Consider the following 15,778-nt stretch of genomic DNA (forward strand, 5'->3'; position numbering starts at 1 on the left):
GTGTTTTAATGTGGCTACTGTAAGAAAAATCAAGGAAATAGTGGAAAATGAAGGAATTAGGGTAAGCATCTAGTCCCGGGGAAGGGTGTGAGTGCTCCTGGCAAGACTTTAGAAGCCATCAAATGGCCCCTTAGCTTCTGGAGAGAGGGTAATAAAGTGGCCAAGATTGAAGCTAAAACCTCACCTGGGTGCAATGAAGGTTAGGCAAATAGCAAGTTCAAATGAAGGCTCTGGCAGAGAATCGCCTGGATTTAGCAGCAATTATGGATAAACGCTGAGCAAATAAGTGTGCTGTCTAATCCTGCGAGAGGCAGAGGCTAGCCTTTGGAGGGTATTTCCATTTGGCATAGCATACAGAAACATTTACTTGCAAGCGGTGAGTGGATAGGGAGCATATACTATTCTTCCCTTCAAACGTGCATATGTAAACAACTTTTAATGCTTTGTCTGGAAGAAATGAAAAGTAAAATTAATGAGTTTTTAAAACATGGTGAGTTAGGTCACTTTTTGGTAAATCATCCCATGAAGAGAGCTTTGTGTATAGCAAGAGATTTTATGATTTGAATTCTTAAGCATTTAGCCAGGGAGCACAGTGGAGATGGTTCAAGACTGACAACAGTCAGCGAGGCTAATGAGTGGAAAAGCATAGCACCATACAGGGAAACTGAACCTTAGCACGAAAGTCTTGAGGAGAGGGAATTAAGAAAAAAGAAACCCTCATGCAAGGATGCTGGGGTGAGGGGTGGGCAGTCATGCTGGAATAGTTTAGGTTATAACTGCATAGAGCATCATCATACAGCAGACAATCACACTCGCAGATCATCACACCAAAACTTCTGTGCCACAGCTCCGAAGCATTCATCCCCCTTTTATTACCTGCTGACTTCAGAAGTGTTCAGGTTAAGAAAATTTCATAGTTATGATCTGTGCAAGGATTTAGGAAAAAGCTTTCAAATTTTGTTATGCTCACTTTATGTTTAACATGCTTCTTTGAAGACATATTGTTATCCTATTTTTATATATTTACTTTGTGGAGAACAAAACATGTACCCTTTTATCTCACTATAGGAACATGTAAAATTAAAGTAACCAGTGAAAAATTTTGCAATGATATTATAACTTAGTGTTATTATATTACTATAATTTAGTGCATTGTCATGTTAACTTTTCCATAAATAAAGATGCTGGATATATACCTCCTATTTATGGATATGTTAAGATTTAATATGTTTAGAGAAAGTATCATGAGAATTCTTGGCATTGTCTAAGTATTATTTAAACATTCACATATGAATCATCATTTATGTGACAATGTAAGTATGATAATGCTTAAAAAATTATATAACTAGTTCTGATTATAGTATTATGTTGAAGATTAATGTTGTGTTTTGGGTCTTCTGCATCCTAATGAATGCTAAAGCTGTAATGTGTATTATTTTTATACTCTGAAGCCACTTACATTAAGGAAAGTTGTCTAAGTGAGTTAAGAAAATCTCTGAGCATATATGACACAAAGCATCCTTCTTACCTTCTTAGCAATTGGGATTAGATATAAAGATAGAGGCCCCGGATAGACATCTATCTATCTATCTATCTATCTATCTATCTATCTATCTATCTAACTTTCATCTACCTACCTATCCATCTACCTAATTGAAGCCTTACTGGACATGCAAAGTCATGTCTGAATCACTGTATTAAGAATGACTGACAAGTCCAAGGTTCTTCCGGATAGATATGATGCCCAGGCATCAATCACTATACAGTGGCAATGCCTTGGATGCTGGGGCCTTTACACTGAGTCGTGTACTGAGCTAATAGCTCAGGGTCAGGGTCTGTGGTCATGGAGACTGCAGGCTGTGGGCAGCAGATCTGCTTCATGGCTGGAGAGGACACAAGTCTTGCCAGTGAGTGAGGAGCTGAGCAAGTCAGTGATTGAAGGAAAAGGACTTATGACCTAGGGGCCTCTAGTACTACCCCCATATTAGAAGAAAAATTAAAGTACACAAGATGTGCAAGGAAAAAGGAAGATCCATGAAACAACCCTTTTGTCAAGCAAAGCCCAGATCAGCATGAATAATCACCAAATCACCACGAACCCGAATGCTTAATAAAGTGCTTACACGCCTTGGCCAGTGGCTGCTTTTCCCAGAGTTACAAACTAGGGCAGATGCCTGGACAGCACAGTGTATACAGACTCAAAGCATGGCGTTTGATATACGAATAGATAAAAACACACCATTAAGAACTGCTTGTTAATGGTAGCAGGTGGGAATACTTTCTAGGCACCAACTCATTGTTACCTTTGTAGCCAGCTTTACTTGGTCCTGCTTTATGGAGCTGTGTCTGGGCAACCACGAGACCCAAAAGTCAGTGTTTGGGAGCCTACATATTGGAAGCCAGTACCTCTTGTCTCAGAGAACCTTACACTCTCTCACTTCCATTGAGATAGTCTTTCTAAAGTGTTGTTTCCCACAGAAGCAAATACAGGAAGTTGATGTTATTCATAACTAGATGAGACAGAGAACACAACTTCTGGCATCTACTGTTCTGAGATTGATTCCAGAGCAGAGAATCCCATTGATTGGAGAATATATATATATATATATATATGTATATATATATATATATATATATATATATATATATATATCATAATTTTGGTTAGTAGGCAACATTTTTAGCTCCATAAAGACACTTTTATAAAAATGTCCAATTGGTCAGGATACACTTGGGACTGTGAGAAGGAAAGTAGTGATGGGCCCTGAAAAAGTGCCTAACACTTTGAAAGGCCCAACCTGTACTCAGACCATGTGATCCCAGGCAGCAGCAAATCATGCCATCAGTTTCTAAACAAGTAAGGAGGTAAGGCAGGCATTGAACCAGAGATTTAGAGCACAGACAGAGTCCTTCTACAGCACCCAGCACCCAAGCCGCCAAGGGTAGCCATGCACAGAGGCAATCATCCAGTGCTCACATGATGATTCTTGGTGGTAGTGAAGACTTTAATACTCAATGGTGACAGTGAGGATGTGTGTGTGTGTGTGTGTGTATGTAAGGAATTATGATAAAGGATAAACTGCAGAAGAAGACCCAAAATTTGTTGTATTGCTAATGAGACTTTTGTGGACAAAATGTTTGTGTCACTTCCTAGTTCATATGTTCAACCTCAAGTATCAATGGGAACATGTTTGGAGATGGATCCTGTGTACAAGGTTATTAGGGTAAGATGAGGTTATTAGGGTGGAGTCCTGTCCTAGTCAATTTTAATTATCAACTTGGCACAACCAAGACTCAGGAGGAAAAGAGTCTCAATTGAGGTGTTGTCTAGATCAGATTGGCTTCTGTTCATATATGTGAGGATTGTCCTCACTGTTGATTGACATAAGGACTTTGTTGGCAGTAACATACCAATACTGGTAGTCCTGGGGCTGTATACAAAAGGAGAGAGAGAGAGAGAGAGAGAGAGAGAGAGAGAGAGAGAGAGAGAGAGAGAGAGAGAAACAGAAACAACAGAAACAGAAACAGAAACAGAAACAGATACAGATAGAGAGACACAGAGAGAACAGGAGCCCTAGGACAAATAAACTGGCAGACTGCTTGCCAGTCTTTGTTTCAATTCCTGCCTGAATGTTCCTAGCTTGAGTTCCTTCCCTGGATTCCCTCAGTGGCGGACCATTAACTGAAAGTATAAGGTGAAATAAGTCCTTTCTCCTCCAAGTTGCTTTTGGTCATGGTGTTTAGTACAGCAACAAAAAACAAAGCAGAAAAGGCTGTGGCAGAGGGATGAATGGCTTTGCAAGAACAGATGCCCGGGCTTGTGTTCTGTCTGCCTCTCCAAGCGGTGTGGGGACACAGTGAAAATGCAGCTTTATGAGAATCCAGAGTAGCTTTCTTACCAGAACCACACTAGGCTGCCATCTTGATCTTGGACAAACACTACAAGACAGTAGCAAATATCTATTGTTGAACCCACTGGATTTATGGCATTTTGGCATAAAGTGGTTTGTATTCTAATGCTAATGGGGTCTCCCAAATTAGTTTCCACAAGGAGGTCTGCATGTAGCTTCTGGGAACCTACACCCAGTTAATTCTGATTGGTAAATTAAGATGCCAGCAGCCAATAGCTGGGGAGGAGAGACAGGCAGGATTTAGGATTCCCAGGGTTGAGAGGAAGGAAAAGGAGAGTCACCAAGAGTACAGGACGGAGAGGTAAAGCCATCAGGTAAAGGGACTGGGAGAGTGGAGCCCTGAGGACTGCTCAAGTAGGTCAGGAGCAGCCAAGATGGAACATAGAAATTAGTAAGTAGTGATTGGAATTATCTTTGGGAGGTAGATTCTAGCAGCATGGAGGGTAGGCAGCTGCCCAGCTATTGTGCTGCTTAAGGCATATTAAATAGAAAGGCTGTGTGTGCCTTTCATTTGGGACTATAAACCATTGAGGTGGGAGGCAAGCCGCTGCAGGGAGGTTTTAATATAATACTACTACATTGGCACAACAGCCCGAACCAAGTAAAACAAAGATGGATTCCTCACCAGCAGAAATAGAAGGGGGGGGGGTAGCTGAGTGGAAGGCAGTTGTGGAGAGAAGGGGTTTTGCAGCAGAAAGTCAGCTGACACTGCATTTTTTTTTATTTGTAACTTATACAATTACAAATCATGCAAATAGATTAGACATTTTATAGCTTTCCTAAAATGCTTGGTAATTGCTGAACAGATGTTAAGTAGCTGCTCACGACGACCCCCTTGGTTCTCCAATGAACGTCGAATCAAATGTAATACAGAAGCCACAAGAAGAAGATTCTTTAAAATGTTCAACTAAAGGCTTTTTGAAAACTATTAAAGGAGGAGAAACCTGTCACATTTATAGTGTACTAACGAGAAGGTCTCTTTACATAGTCTCAGCTCAAGAACATACGGTTTGTAAAAGAGCAGCAAAGAATGCAGGTCCTCCTTAGGCTGTGCTAGGACACAGGATGGAGAGAAGAGTACACTTTTCCTGGATTGTGAAAAGGGATTACATCACTCATCTGTAACGCCATACGCAGCTCAGCAGCAATGTTTAGAGTGGCATCCTGCAGGTGATTGGGTGTGCAGGCATTGGGTGAGCTGGTGAAACTGAGTACCTTGTAAGATAATGAGACAGCGCTGAGTAACGGCTCAGTAAATGAGGGAAAGCATTGTGCTTGCTAACATTCTGTTATTGATTTAAAATAGAAAAAGAAAAAAAAAGAGTTCATGGCAGCCTTGAATTAGATGGTTGGGAGGCACAGAGAAGAAAAGCTTTACAAGGAGACATTTGTCTGGCAAACATTCAGGACTCCAGTGTAACACTGGAACATGTGTAGGAATGGGTAAGGGATGGAAGCACTAGCTAACATGTTTGGTTTTGTAAATGTGATTTTCTGTTCATCTTCCTAAAACATAACAAAAAACCAAAACAAAACAAAATAAAGGAAAGCAAAAACTGTCACAATGTTTGCTTCTTCAGCTTTTAACACTCCTAGAAATCTCTCACGTGCAGACATGGGACAGAAGAAAAAGCCTCCTCAGATACTCACATTCAGTTGTGTGCTCCGGATAAAGTCCAGGATGGGCAGGATTCTCTTCCCCACCATCTCCATGTGTCTCACTGTATCTTCTCTGGTCAGTGGAGAGAAGGGAGTTTTATGTTCTAGAAATTGTAACAATAAAATTTTATATTTTTTCAGAATTCCATTTCAGAATGCTTTCTTTAGTGAGCTATAAACAGATATCTCAATATTAACGGATATGAAATCTTTAGTACGGACACTAGCCCCATCCCTAGCCCATATGTGTTACAGTAAAAGATCTATGAGGAGAACAGCAGCGGGGTCATAACCCTTCAGAAGTTGACATTTACCCATTTTCTTGATTGAGAGATCTAAGAGCCAACCTGTGACAATTCATACATCTATGCAGAATATGTTTGTCATCACTATGAGAAATGTCATAATCACGTGTTCCTTGTCTTGCTCTGCTCAGGTATTGTTCAAATGCGCAGATGGCATTGACTTTGAATGTGGCTTGAGGCTGAGGGAAACCTCAGAGGGTTCTGTGTCCGACAAAACACAAGTTCTTAAATATGTGCTCACAGCGCGAGGAATCAGTTCAATCTGGTCATGAATTCAGCTGGCAGTATGATATTTCAGTTGTATGTAAGCATTTTCTTGAAAATTGGAGCCAGAATTATCCAACAGCATCAAATTAGGTGCTCTTCTCCAATTATGTGAGAGGACTGCCGAGCAGAGGTTAATGCCCCAGCAGACAGCCCATGTGACCTGGAGTTGTCATTGCTACATTTTTTTTTAAATTTCATGTACTAGTCATGTTGACAGACTGTTTCATGTTTGCTAATTAATGATGAAAGTCTATATCCCTTGTGTCTTTCTTTCCCCAGTGTATATGTACATGCATGCATGTATGTTTGCTTTTTGCTTGCTTGCTTGTGTGTGTGCGCGCGCGCACACACACGCACACACACACCACACACACACACACACACACACATGGAGGCCCAAGGTTCATGGCAGAACTCATCCTTCCTTGCTCTTCCATCCTATTGATTGGGGCAGGGTCTCTCAATCAAACCCAGAGCTTGCTGATATGGGTAGTCTAGGTTGCGAACTTTCTCTGATGATCTCATTTTGTCCTTCCACGAGTAGACATACACTAAACCCATCCAGCATTCCTGTGAAATTCTGGGAAGTGTTTGGTTCTTATGCTTGAGGACAAGTGCTTTAACTGTTGAGTCCTTTCGACCCTAAAGCCTGCTGTATTGTCAATGGCTATGGCAGGCACTGGTGTCTGGGGTGGAATGTTAGGAATGGGTTAGTAAGCACTCCATGGTAGTGTGCCATGTGTTCCGGGAAGAAAGCTCTCCTGAAATAAGAATCCCATGTGTTTCTAATCAACCTACAAAAAAAATTAGGAAGATTAGCAGAGATTTATAACCAAACATTTTTTTTTTTGTGGCTACTTAAATAACTTCTATAAACTGGGCTTTGTGGCCCCACTTTGAAAGGTAGTAGTAGAGTCATGTTCCCATCACCTGTGTAGGTGGGGAGCTTCCTACTGGACACTTTTTCCAAGAATTTCCCATCTTCTTTGTTTTTGAACCCAAGTGTCAACAGATATTGCTGGGGAGGAAAACACGACCAGTCGGCTGTCTGCGGCAGTACATGGAGTCCTTGGGTATCTGAAAAACAGCAGAGACAGGAGGTAGAGGCTTGATGTCAGGTTTATCATTTTCAGGTCCCTCCTCCAGTTTAGGAATTGTAACTGCAAATTACCATTTGGAAAAATGATAAGTATAGACATTAAAGGTGCCAGGTAAAATTATATGCATCATAAGTACAAGTACAAGTGACTAATATGTAAAATTTTATTCTCTTATTTGTGTTTTCCTTAGTGGTACAAATGTACACAGAGCACAGTGATAAGCTGTGAGCAGATTATACAGTTATCTTTCCCCATTCACAATAATAGATATTCAGGATCAGCTCATAGTAAGGATTATTTTTCTCTGCATGATTTTATATGCTAGCTGATGACTAAGGAAATAATATTATACAAAAGGAAATAGAGAAATAACTGAGTGAGAGTCACAAGAAATGGTGCTGGGAAAACTGGTTATCAACATGTACAAAAACACAACTTGATTCATCATCTTTCATGCTATGCAAAACATGGTTCAAATCAAAGACTTAATAAGACTTGAAACTCACTGAGCAGGGGTGATGCTTGCCTTTAGTCCCAGCACTTGGAAGGTAGAAGCAGGCAGATCTCAGAGTTCAAAGCCAGTCTGGTTTACAGAATGATCCAGGGTTACTCTGTGAAACCCTGTCTTAAGGGAAAAGGCAGAGAGAGAGAGAGGGAGAGGGAGAGGGAGAGGGAGAGGGAGAGGGAGAGGGAGAGAGAGAGAGAGAGAGAGAGAGAGAGAGAGAGAGAGAGAGAGAGAGAGAGAGAGAGAGAGACTTGGAACTCGGAGAACAGGAGAAACACTTCAAGAATAGACACTATTAAGAACTGTCTTTGGAGGACTCCAATCACACAGGACAGAACCCTCAACTTGACCAATGCAATGGCATGAGATGATAAGATTTTTACAAAGCAGAGCAAATAAGTGTAGAGTCAGCCCTGAGAAATGGAAAGCTCTTTCTTGAGTACCCATCAGACAGTATTAATATGCCTTTGGAGAAGAAATGTGAATTAAAACTGTTTGAGACATTGCTATCTTAACCAAGTCATAATGACCACCATTAAGAAAAGAGCAGCAACAAATGCTGGCAAGGACGTGGGGGAAGAGGAATACTTATTCAATGCTAGTGAGATGTAAATTGTCACAATCATGATGGAAAATGGCATGGGGATTTCTAAAAATGCTAAAACCATCAACACACCATGGTGTGTATTGGTCCTCGCACATCCATGCTTACTGCTACACTATTTATAGTAGCTAACAAGTAGAACCTACCGTGATGTCTATCAACAGATGAACTGATAAAGAAAATGTGGTGTGTATACACAATGGAATTTTATTCATTTATAAGGAAAATTAAAATTATTATGGTAAATAAAGGCTTCTCTCAGATGTGGAATTCAGATGTGTGTGTGTGTGTGTGTGTGTCATGAGACTAGAGAGAAGTCCATCAAAGGTGAAGAAGAGATCTTAAGTTGGGGGGAAGAAAGGATTATGGAGTACATGTGCCATAAACTTGGGAGGAGGTCAGTTAGTGAGGAGGAGGAGGTCTAGCAAACTGGGATACCAGGACAAGACAAGATTCAGCAGGAGAGAAAAACAAAGAACAAGGTATGAGCTTGCCCGAGGGAGCGAAGGGTAGGATGGGAGAGAGGAGATAGGGAACGATAAATAAAATAAGCACAAATAACAAAAAGAGGAAGGAATATGTGAAAACACATTGCTTTAGATGCTAACTTAAACCACAGTTACGTGAGGAAAACTTAGAAATGACTGTGGCATTGACTGTAGCAATTAGACTTGGAAGTAATCTAAGAAACTTAGTTCTTTATGGCTGCTAAGACCCACTGTTAGAGTGGCTGTTAGCCGAGGCTGACATCTCAGCAGCGTTTTCTAGGTGTTTTATGTACATTGTCTTTATGGGTGACAATATTGTCACCTCCCACCCTTAGGAATCAGGTAGTGGAGGGACTTTTCTGGGATCTAACTAGCCAAGGAAAGCAACTTGGAAGGGGCACCAAGATCTCATGCCCGCAGATGGCCCACCATGGAGACTGGCCACTGCGCGTGGTGCCAGATTGGGTGATCCTGTGATACTTTTGGGGGAACGAAGGTCATCCTGGGCCAGATTTGCCCATTCATCTTTGCTCTATTATAAAAAGGTTTCTCAATTGGCGATGGATGAGCAGGAAGGCTGAGTAAGCTCCCTGCAGAGTCCTGCTGGGAAGAGGAATGGTGCCAATCCCTACGGTCACAGAGTTACGGTTTTGTTAAAGATTGGTCTTTAACATAGAATCAGATGGTTCAGTCCCAGTTTTATGCCTTCACTGGTAATATGTTTCTAATAGATGATAGGCATGGTGCATCTCAGCTGCACGTTGTAGCCCTCCCCGGTCCCCAGGCTCTTGCTCAGCGGAATGTTTGCTGAGAAGTCACTTATTACTTGGGCAGGTTCTCCTATGGAGTCAATACCAACTTGGAACTCATAATCCTCCTGCCTCAGCCCAGGCACTGTTGGGATTATGAGTGCCACATCACACTGGGTTCTGATGCCTAAAGCTTTGGAAACTTGAACATGGATCGTACTTTCTCCTCCCTGGAACCCTTCTATGTTCACATGTGGTAGCTGAGCAGAGCCTCTCCATGGAGTCCCACTTCCCAAATTATAGTATGTGAAAACTGCAGTAAGAGATTGGCAATCTATTCAGCATATGTAATACATAGTTTAATATACTCTGATTCTTTCATGAACTAAACACCACAGAACTCAAACTCAGAACAAAGACATACTGAGCATGTTAGCATGTTTTCATCTTTCTTAGGTGGATGATTGGAGTCTTAATGAGGACTGGCATTTACCTCATTTTTCCATGTCACATGCTTTATTCTCCTGTTGCTCAACACACCTGGGAGATAAGGCATGTCTTTCAGCTAACCTTGCAGATTCTGAAACTGGATCTTCAAGGGATTATAGATGAGGGCTCAGTTGGTTAAGTGTTTGCCATGGAAGCAGGAGAATCAGAGAGTTCAAGTTTCAGCATCCATATTAAATAAATGATTGACTGACTGACTGACTGAATGAATGAATAAACAAATAAATAAAAGCCATGTAGCATGTGCTTACAATCCCAGTGCTGGGTGGTCAGAGAGAGGCAGATCCTTGGGCTTGATGGCCAGCCATTCTACCTGCATGGGCATGTCTACCACCCCCAAACAAATGCACATACAAGTAAAAAATACTCTAAATACTCATGGCAGAGAGTCACAGACATCACATGCCACCAGGATGGCACTCTCCCACTTGAGTGTGTGGGGAATAGAGCCACCACATCTCATGGCAATGGTGACAACTGGGTTTTGTGCATAGGAAACTGCAGAAGTGTTTTGCTTAGGTTATTGCCCAAACAAGGTAGACATATGATAACCTGATAAACAGAAACAGGGAGACCTGGAGGTCTTCCTTGGTTGGAATATTTGTTAAATAAGAGACCAGTGTTACTATGGGACGTGATTAGATAGTCTAGAAAAATTAACGTTAGTGCCCCAGAGCCAACTTCACAACAAACTGACAACATGTAAGTGTGTTTCAGCTCTTTTAGGTCCTGTAATTGATTAATTAGTAACTTCCAGGTAAAATGTGAAATTGTGATTAGAGCTGTGACACGTACTGTTAACTTGAGAAAGGATTGTGCATGATGGTTCTCCCTTGTGCTTACCCTTCCGCTGCAGTCTGTGAAGACCTAGCCTGCCAGGTCGGCTATGACTCCACATGGACAACACACTTCCCGAATGTTGAAGCTCATACAACATTAATTAGAGTGCAAAATTCCCTCAACTTTGTGCATAAGCTTCTGTGTTTGAAATTCTTCTGCTTCTGATGAGCAAGAAAGTTAATCAGATTATATGGTCCTTTGGTAGAACAGATTTAAGAAAATGTTCTTTTTGCTTCTATCATGCTAAGAACACTTGTTAGGGAGAGGTATGCTTAGTGCATCTTTTTACAGTTTGTCACCACTGGAGATGAAGTTTATTATTAACATTCAGTTTGCAGGTATGACATGGCTTTAAGTTTGACCACTAGGAAAGTAGATTCTTAAAAAAAAAAATACTATCTACGACCATGAAGGTTACATTTCTTACAAAATCACACCTTTCAATTCTTTTTTTCCTACCAGATGAAAGATAGCTAATGCTTAGTGGAAGAGGTTTAAATAGCTGTTCATTAACTTGAAGTATAGTGTATGAGGAATCAGCTGTTGAATATAGTGAAGCTCTCTGAACACTCCTTTTCTGCTGCTTTCGTTTTAAAATCATGTTTCCGGTGTTTTTGTCTGTTTCTCCTTTGTGGTTTAACCTACTGTGATGGTTAGTGCCAGTTGTTGACTTGAAAGAGTCTAGAAGCCCCCGGCAGACAGGTGAGCCTGGGGTTGCCTGTGGGGGATTATTTTGTGTACTTGGATGAGATGGTCAGCCTGCTGTGGGGATCACCATTTCCTGGCTGGGATCCTGGCCTGTATAAGTACATAAAGGAACAGAGCAGCACTAGATGTATTCATTGTTCTCTGCTTCCTGGATGTGCATGTCATGTGATCAGCTGCTTTAAGCTCCTACTCCCCCAACTTCCTGTTCCTGAAGTGTGAGCTAGACTAAACCCTTTCTCCTTAAGCTGCTTTGTCAGGGTACTTAACATAGCAACAGAAAAAGAAAGCGTGATGGTTAGTATTCTTTATTGACTTGATACAAGCTAGAATCAACTGAGAAGAGGGAACCTCAGCTGAGAAAACACCTCCATCAGGCTGATCTGTAAGCTGGTCTACAGGCCATTTTCCTGATTGGTTGTTGATGTGGGATGGCTCAGAGCATTGCACATGGTGGGACTCCTAGCCAGGTGGTCCTGGGCTGTATAAGAAAACAGGCTGAGTAAGCCATGAGATCAGTTTTGTGAGCAGTCTTCCTCCATCATCTCCGTGTCATCCAGTTTCTGCCTTGGGTTTCTGTCTTGGCTACCTTCAATAACAGACTGTGACATGTCAGCCAGATAAACCCCTTTCTTCCCTAAGTTGCCTGTCACGTGCTTATCATAGTGGTTGGAACCAAACTAGGAGACTAAGACACAAATACCAATTCTTCCTTCTCTGGAGATCCCCAAAGTTCACTGTGGCTCAGTGACATTCTCTTCATGTACATACCCTTGGTGGATTTTGCTAGTCTGTAGATTTTCCTGTTCATTCTAACTAAAATATGGATGGTGAGTGTTACAGCCGCATCTTATACATTTCACATTTTAACACACATTTTCTAGTGCCTGCCAGGACATTGCTATCTGCCCATTTCAAAAAGTTACCTCAAATGGTGCAAATTTGTTACCAGAGCTGACTTCTTTCTCTTCATGGTTTCCTGTCTCCCTGATGCTTTCCTGTGTGATGAGGATGACCACTGTTCAATAATTTTTTTCTGGCTTAGAATTCAATCTAGGCCATTGGTGACTTTCCTTTTCTTCCTTCCTTCCTTCCTTCCTTCCTTCCTTCCTTCCTTCCTTCCTTCCTTTTTCTTTCTTTTTTTTTTTTTTTTTTTCCGAGACAGGGTTTCTCTGTGTAGCCCTGGCTGTCCTGGAACTCACTCTGTAGACCAGGCTGGCCTCGAACTCAGAAATCCACCTGCCTCTGCCTCCCGGGTGCTGGGATTAAAGGCATGCTCCACCACACCTGGCTGTGACTTTCTTTTTCTTGAGTCCCTGAAGTGTATGACATTTCCTTCATAATGGAATGTGCTGGCCACACCCCACCTCAGCTGTCATTCTGCTCAGATTTTTCCTCTGGTGAAATTTGGATCACAGTGGCACTGTTGCATGCAGATGCAGTTCCTCCCTTAGGAGTTTCAGGGCTTCCTTCTCAGTCATTCAAGACTCCCAGCTAAGTTACCATTCATTATTGCATGTCTCAGAAATGATGGAAATGTTTCTACTTTAAACACATGGATGAGCTGGATGCTGTGGTGCCTGCTCAGGCTCCTGTGCTCTGGAGTCATGCACTGACAGACTGCAGCTTTGAGGGTGATGTTGGAAGACCCAGTCTCCTAACAACTTCAAGCAAGCATGCAAGCTAGTATGTATCATTTCATAATTTCTTTCTGGGTTTCATGTTTTTATTTTTGGTATCAATCTGCCACCACTTGGGCAGGTCTCTGTATTTCACACCAGCCTGTGTCTACCCTGCTTCTGAACATCTCCATAGACTTTCTCTCCACTTTCCATTTTTCAGTTGGATCTAACTTGTCTCACTTTGTCTGGAAGGCTTCCCTGATGGTGTCTCCTCCAGACTCTCAGGACAAGATCCACCCTCTTAAACTTCAGGTGCTCTGCTGTTCTGTAAGGATGCTTTTTAACTCACCAATAGATCCTAATGACAAGGACACCCATATTTTCAGGTCATATTCATACCCTAAGGAACTCGTGGGTGCCACATAGAATCTAGAACCCCCCCCCCAATTCCAAAGTTTAAGTGATGCAAATGAGAAATGTCTGCTGCGTCTGAGATATGACGTATTTTCTGTCACTAACTGTAGGGAAGAATAAGACTGACTTGCATTTTAACTCAAGCTCAGATGGGTCATAGTTTAATCTTACAAAGGGCTACCCACTGGTCAGACCCAGGAGTCAGCGTAGAGGCTTGGATTGGGTCGAGACAATGGTTTCGCAGCCAGACTGTATTAATTACTTTACTGTTGCTGGGACAGAATCTACTGCAAAAGTAACTCAGAGGAGGAATGGGTTTCTTCAGCTTTACAGTTCCAGAAACAGACAGTCCATTATGGGGGGGGGGGAGGTTGGGTGGCAGGAACACAAGACTCTCTGCCTGGGGTCAGGAACCCATGTGATCATATTTTGTCCCACACAGGAGAGGGCTGGGGGAGGACAAGGCTGTTGAACGACAAAGTCTGCTTCAATGTCATAGTTCCTCCTGCAAGATTCCATCTTGTAAAGGTTTTGCAATCTCTGCAAATGGCGCCAACACCTCGGGGAGATAGTGTTGTTCAAACCACAACTGAGGCTGAACCCCAGACACTGCTTGCTCTTCAGGGAATTTTCAACCCTTATGGGCATCTGGTCACAAAAGACGGTGCTGTGAGAAGACCTGACAACAAGGAAAGCATCAACAGAAACGTGAAATATTGATTATGGGATAACAGACTCACTCATCTATATGTCAGGGATAGTTGTATTTGTTGAGTACCAGTAAAAAGAAATGTGAACTCTCTGACAGTTAAGTATGAACTATGAGTACCTATCATCAGCGTGTTCTCTTTGACACCTGGTCATAACTATGACTGACAGACCATGAGGGAACCCTTCAACAATCTTTTTCCTTTAAAATTACATGTTTATTTATTTCTGCGTGTGTGTGTGTGCAGCACTCACACGCACACACACACACACACACACACACACACACACACAGGAGTTAGTTTTCTTTCTCTACTTGTGAGTTCTATTCCAGGGACAGGACGCAGCTCATCAGTCTTGGTGGCAAGTGTCTTTACCTGCTGATTCATCTTAACAGTCCTTGCCTCACTGTTTAAAAGCAATAAAAAAAAATCATAGGGATTTATAATCTCGGTGAGGAGCATGCACTTCCATCTGCATCTCATCCTTACACTTCTCCACGCTTCCTTCCTTCCTCTGCTTTCTGGAGTCTGTCATCTCCCTGCCCTTTGTCCATAACAAAATGTTCTGACATTTTGGGTTAGAGAAAAAAATCTCATTTCTAAAGGTCCCAATTGTTCAGCGATAGATGGGGTCCTTTGAGTTTTATATGACTCCTTTTTACTGATCAGCTTCAGAGTTTAGGTTCTGCCGTGCTCGAGAAGGCCGACACTTCGTCATTACCACTTGCCTGGTTGGTTCTGAGTTTACCTTGTCCTCTTTTGAATGCCAATGCTTCTAGCTTGGAACTTTTCCACAAACTCACATCAGCAAGAAAGTAGCAAGAGGCAGCAACTTTTCAGCTAAGTTGTCTTCATTGCCCTCCCTCATAAATAATACAAAGTTTTCTCCTTCTAAAGACACAGATGATCTGGGTGTGTGTGTCTCTAGCCCCTGCATTCTGGAGGCTGGGCAGGTAGACTGCAAATTTGAGGCAAGGCTGGGTTCTTTAGGGAGACCCAGTCTCCCCAAACCCCAAGCAAGCAAACACCCCACATAGATGGTATACTTTGACTTTTGCATTTGATGTGTGAACCAGCCATATGAATAATGGATTGTTGCATAATAAATTGTATTTTCCCTTGGGCCATTATAATTACAGAGTTACACATGCAAGAGGAAAAACTTGGCTTCCATTCCCAAGAATCCTCATTTTCACTTCAGGCTCTGGTCTACTTCTCTGAGACCAATTTGGTGTATTTAAGTTTCCTTTCATAGCCTGTATAAAATTTAGAAAGATAAGTAACCCCACAGGAATTTTATATACATTTCATTTCTATTTTGCTCAGAATCTTTGTTGGTTGCAAACTTTTTTTTAGTCAGCTGTGTTGGGTCTTTGGGATTCATTACATTGA

At 41.9% G+C, this 15,778-nt stretch overlaps 1 protein-coding gene across 2 annotated transcripts in view; it reads right to left on the reverse strand.

Annotated features, from left to right (window-relative positions):
• Spata16 (spermatogenesis associated 16) overlaps window positions 1–15,778 on the reverse strand; it is a 344,381-nt gene that overhangs the window by 59,145 nt on the left and 269,458 nt on the right. For both annotated transcript variants that reach the window (XM_085835355.1, XM_021158236.2), the window contains exons 7-8: window positions 7,073–7,219; window positions 5,562–5,674 (exon numbers count right to left, since the gene is read on the reverse strand). In XM_085835355.1, coding sequence (XP_085691481.1) covers window positions 5,562–5,674; window positions 7,073–7,219 — 260 coding nt within the window. The remainder of the gene's footprint in view (window positions 1–5,561; window positions 5,675–7,072; window positions 7,220–15,778) is intronic.

The sequence above is a fragment of the Mus caroli genome, unplaced genomic scaffold (assembly GCF_978045245.1).
Source record: "Mus caroli unplaced genomic scaffold, Mus_caroli_1 scaffold_3, whole genome shotgun sequence".
NCBI classification, from domain to species: Eukaryota; Metazoa; Chordata; class Mammalia; order Rodentia; family Muridae; genus Mus; species Mus caroli.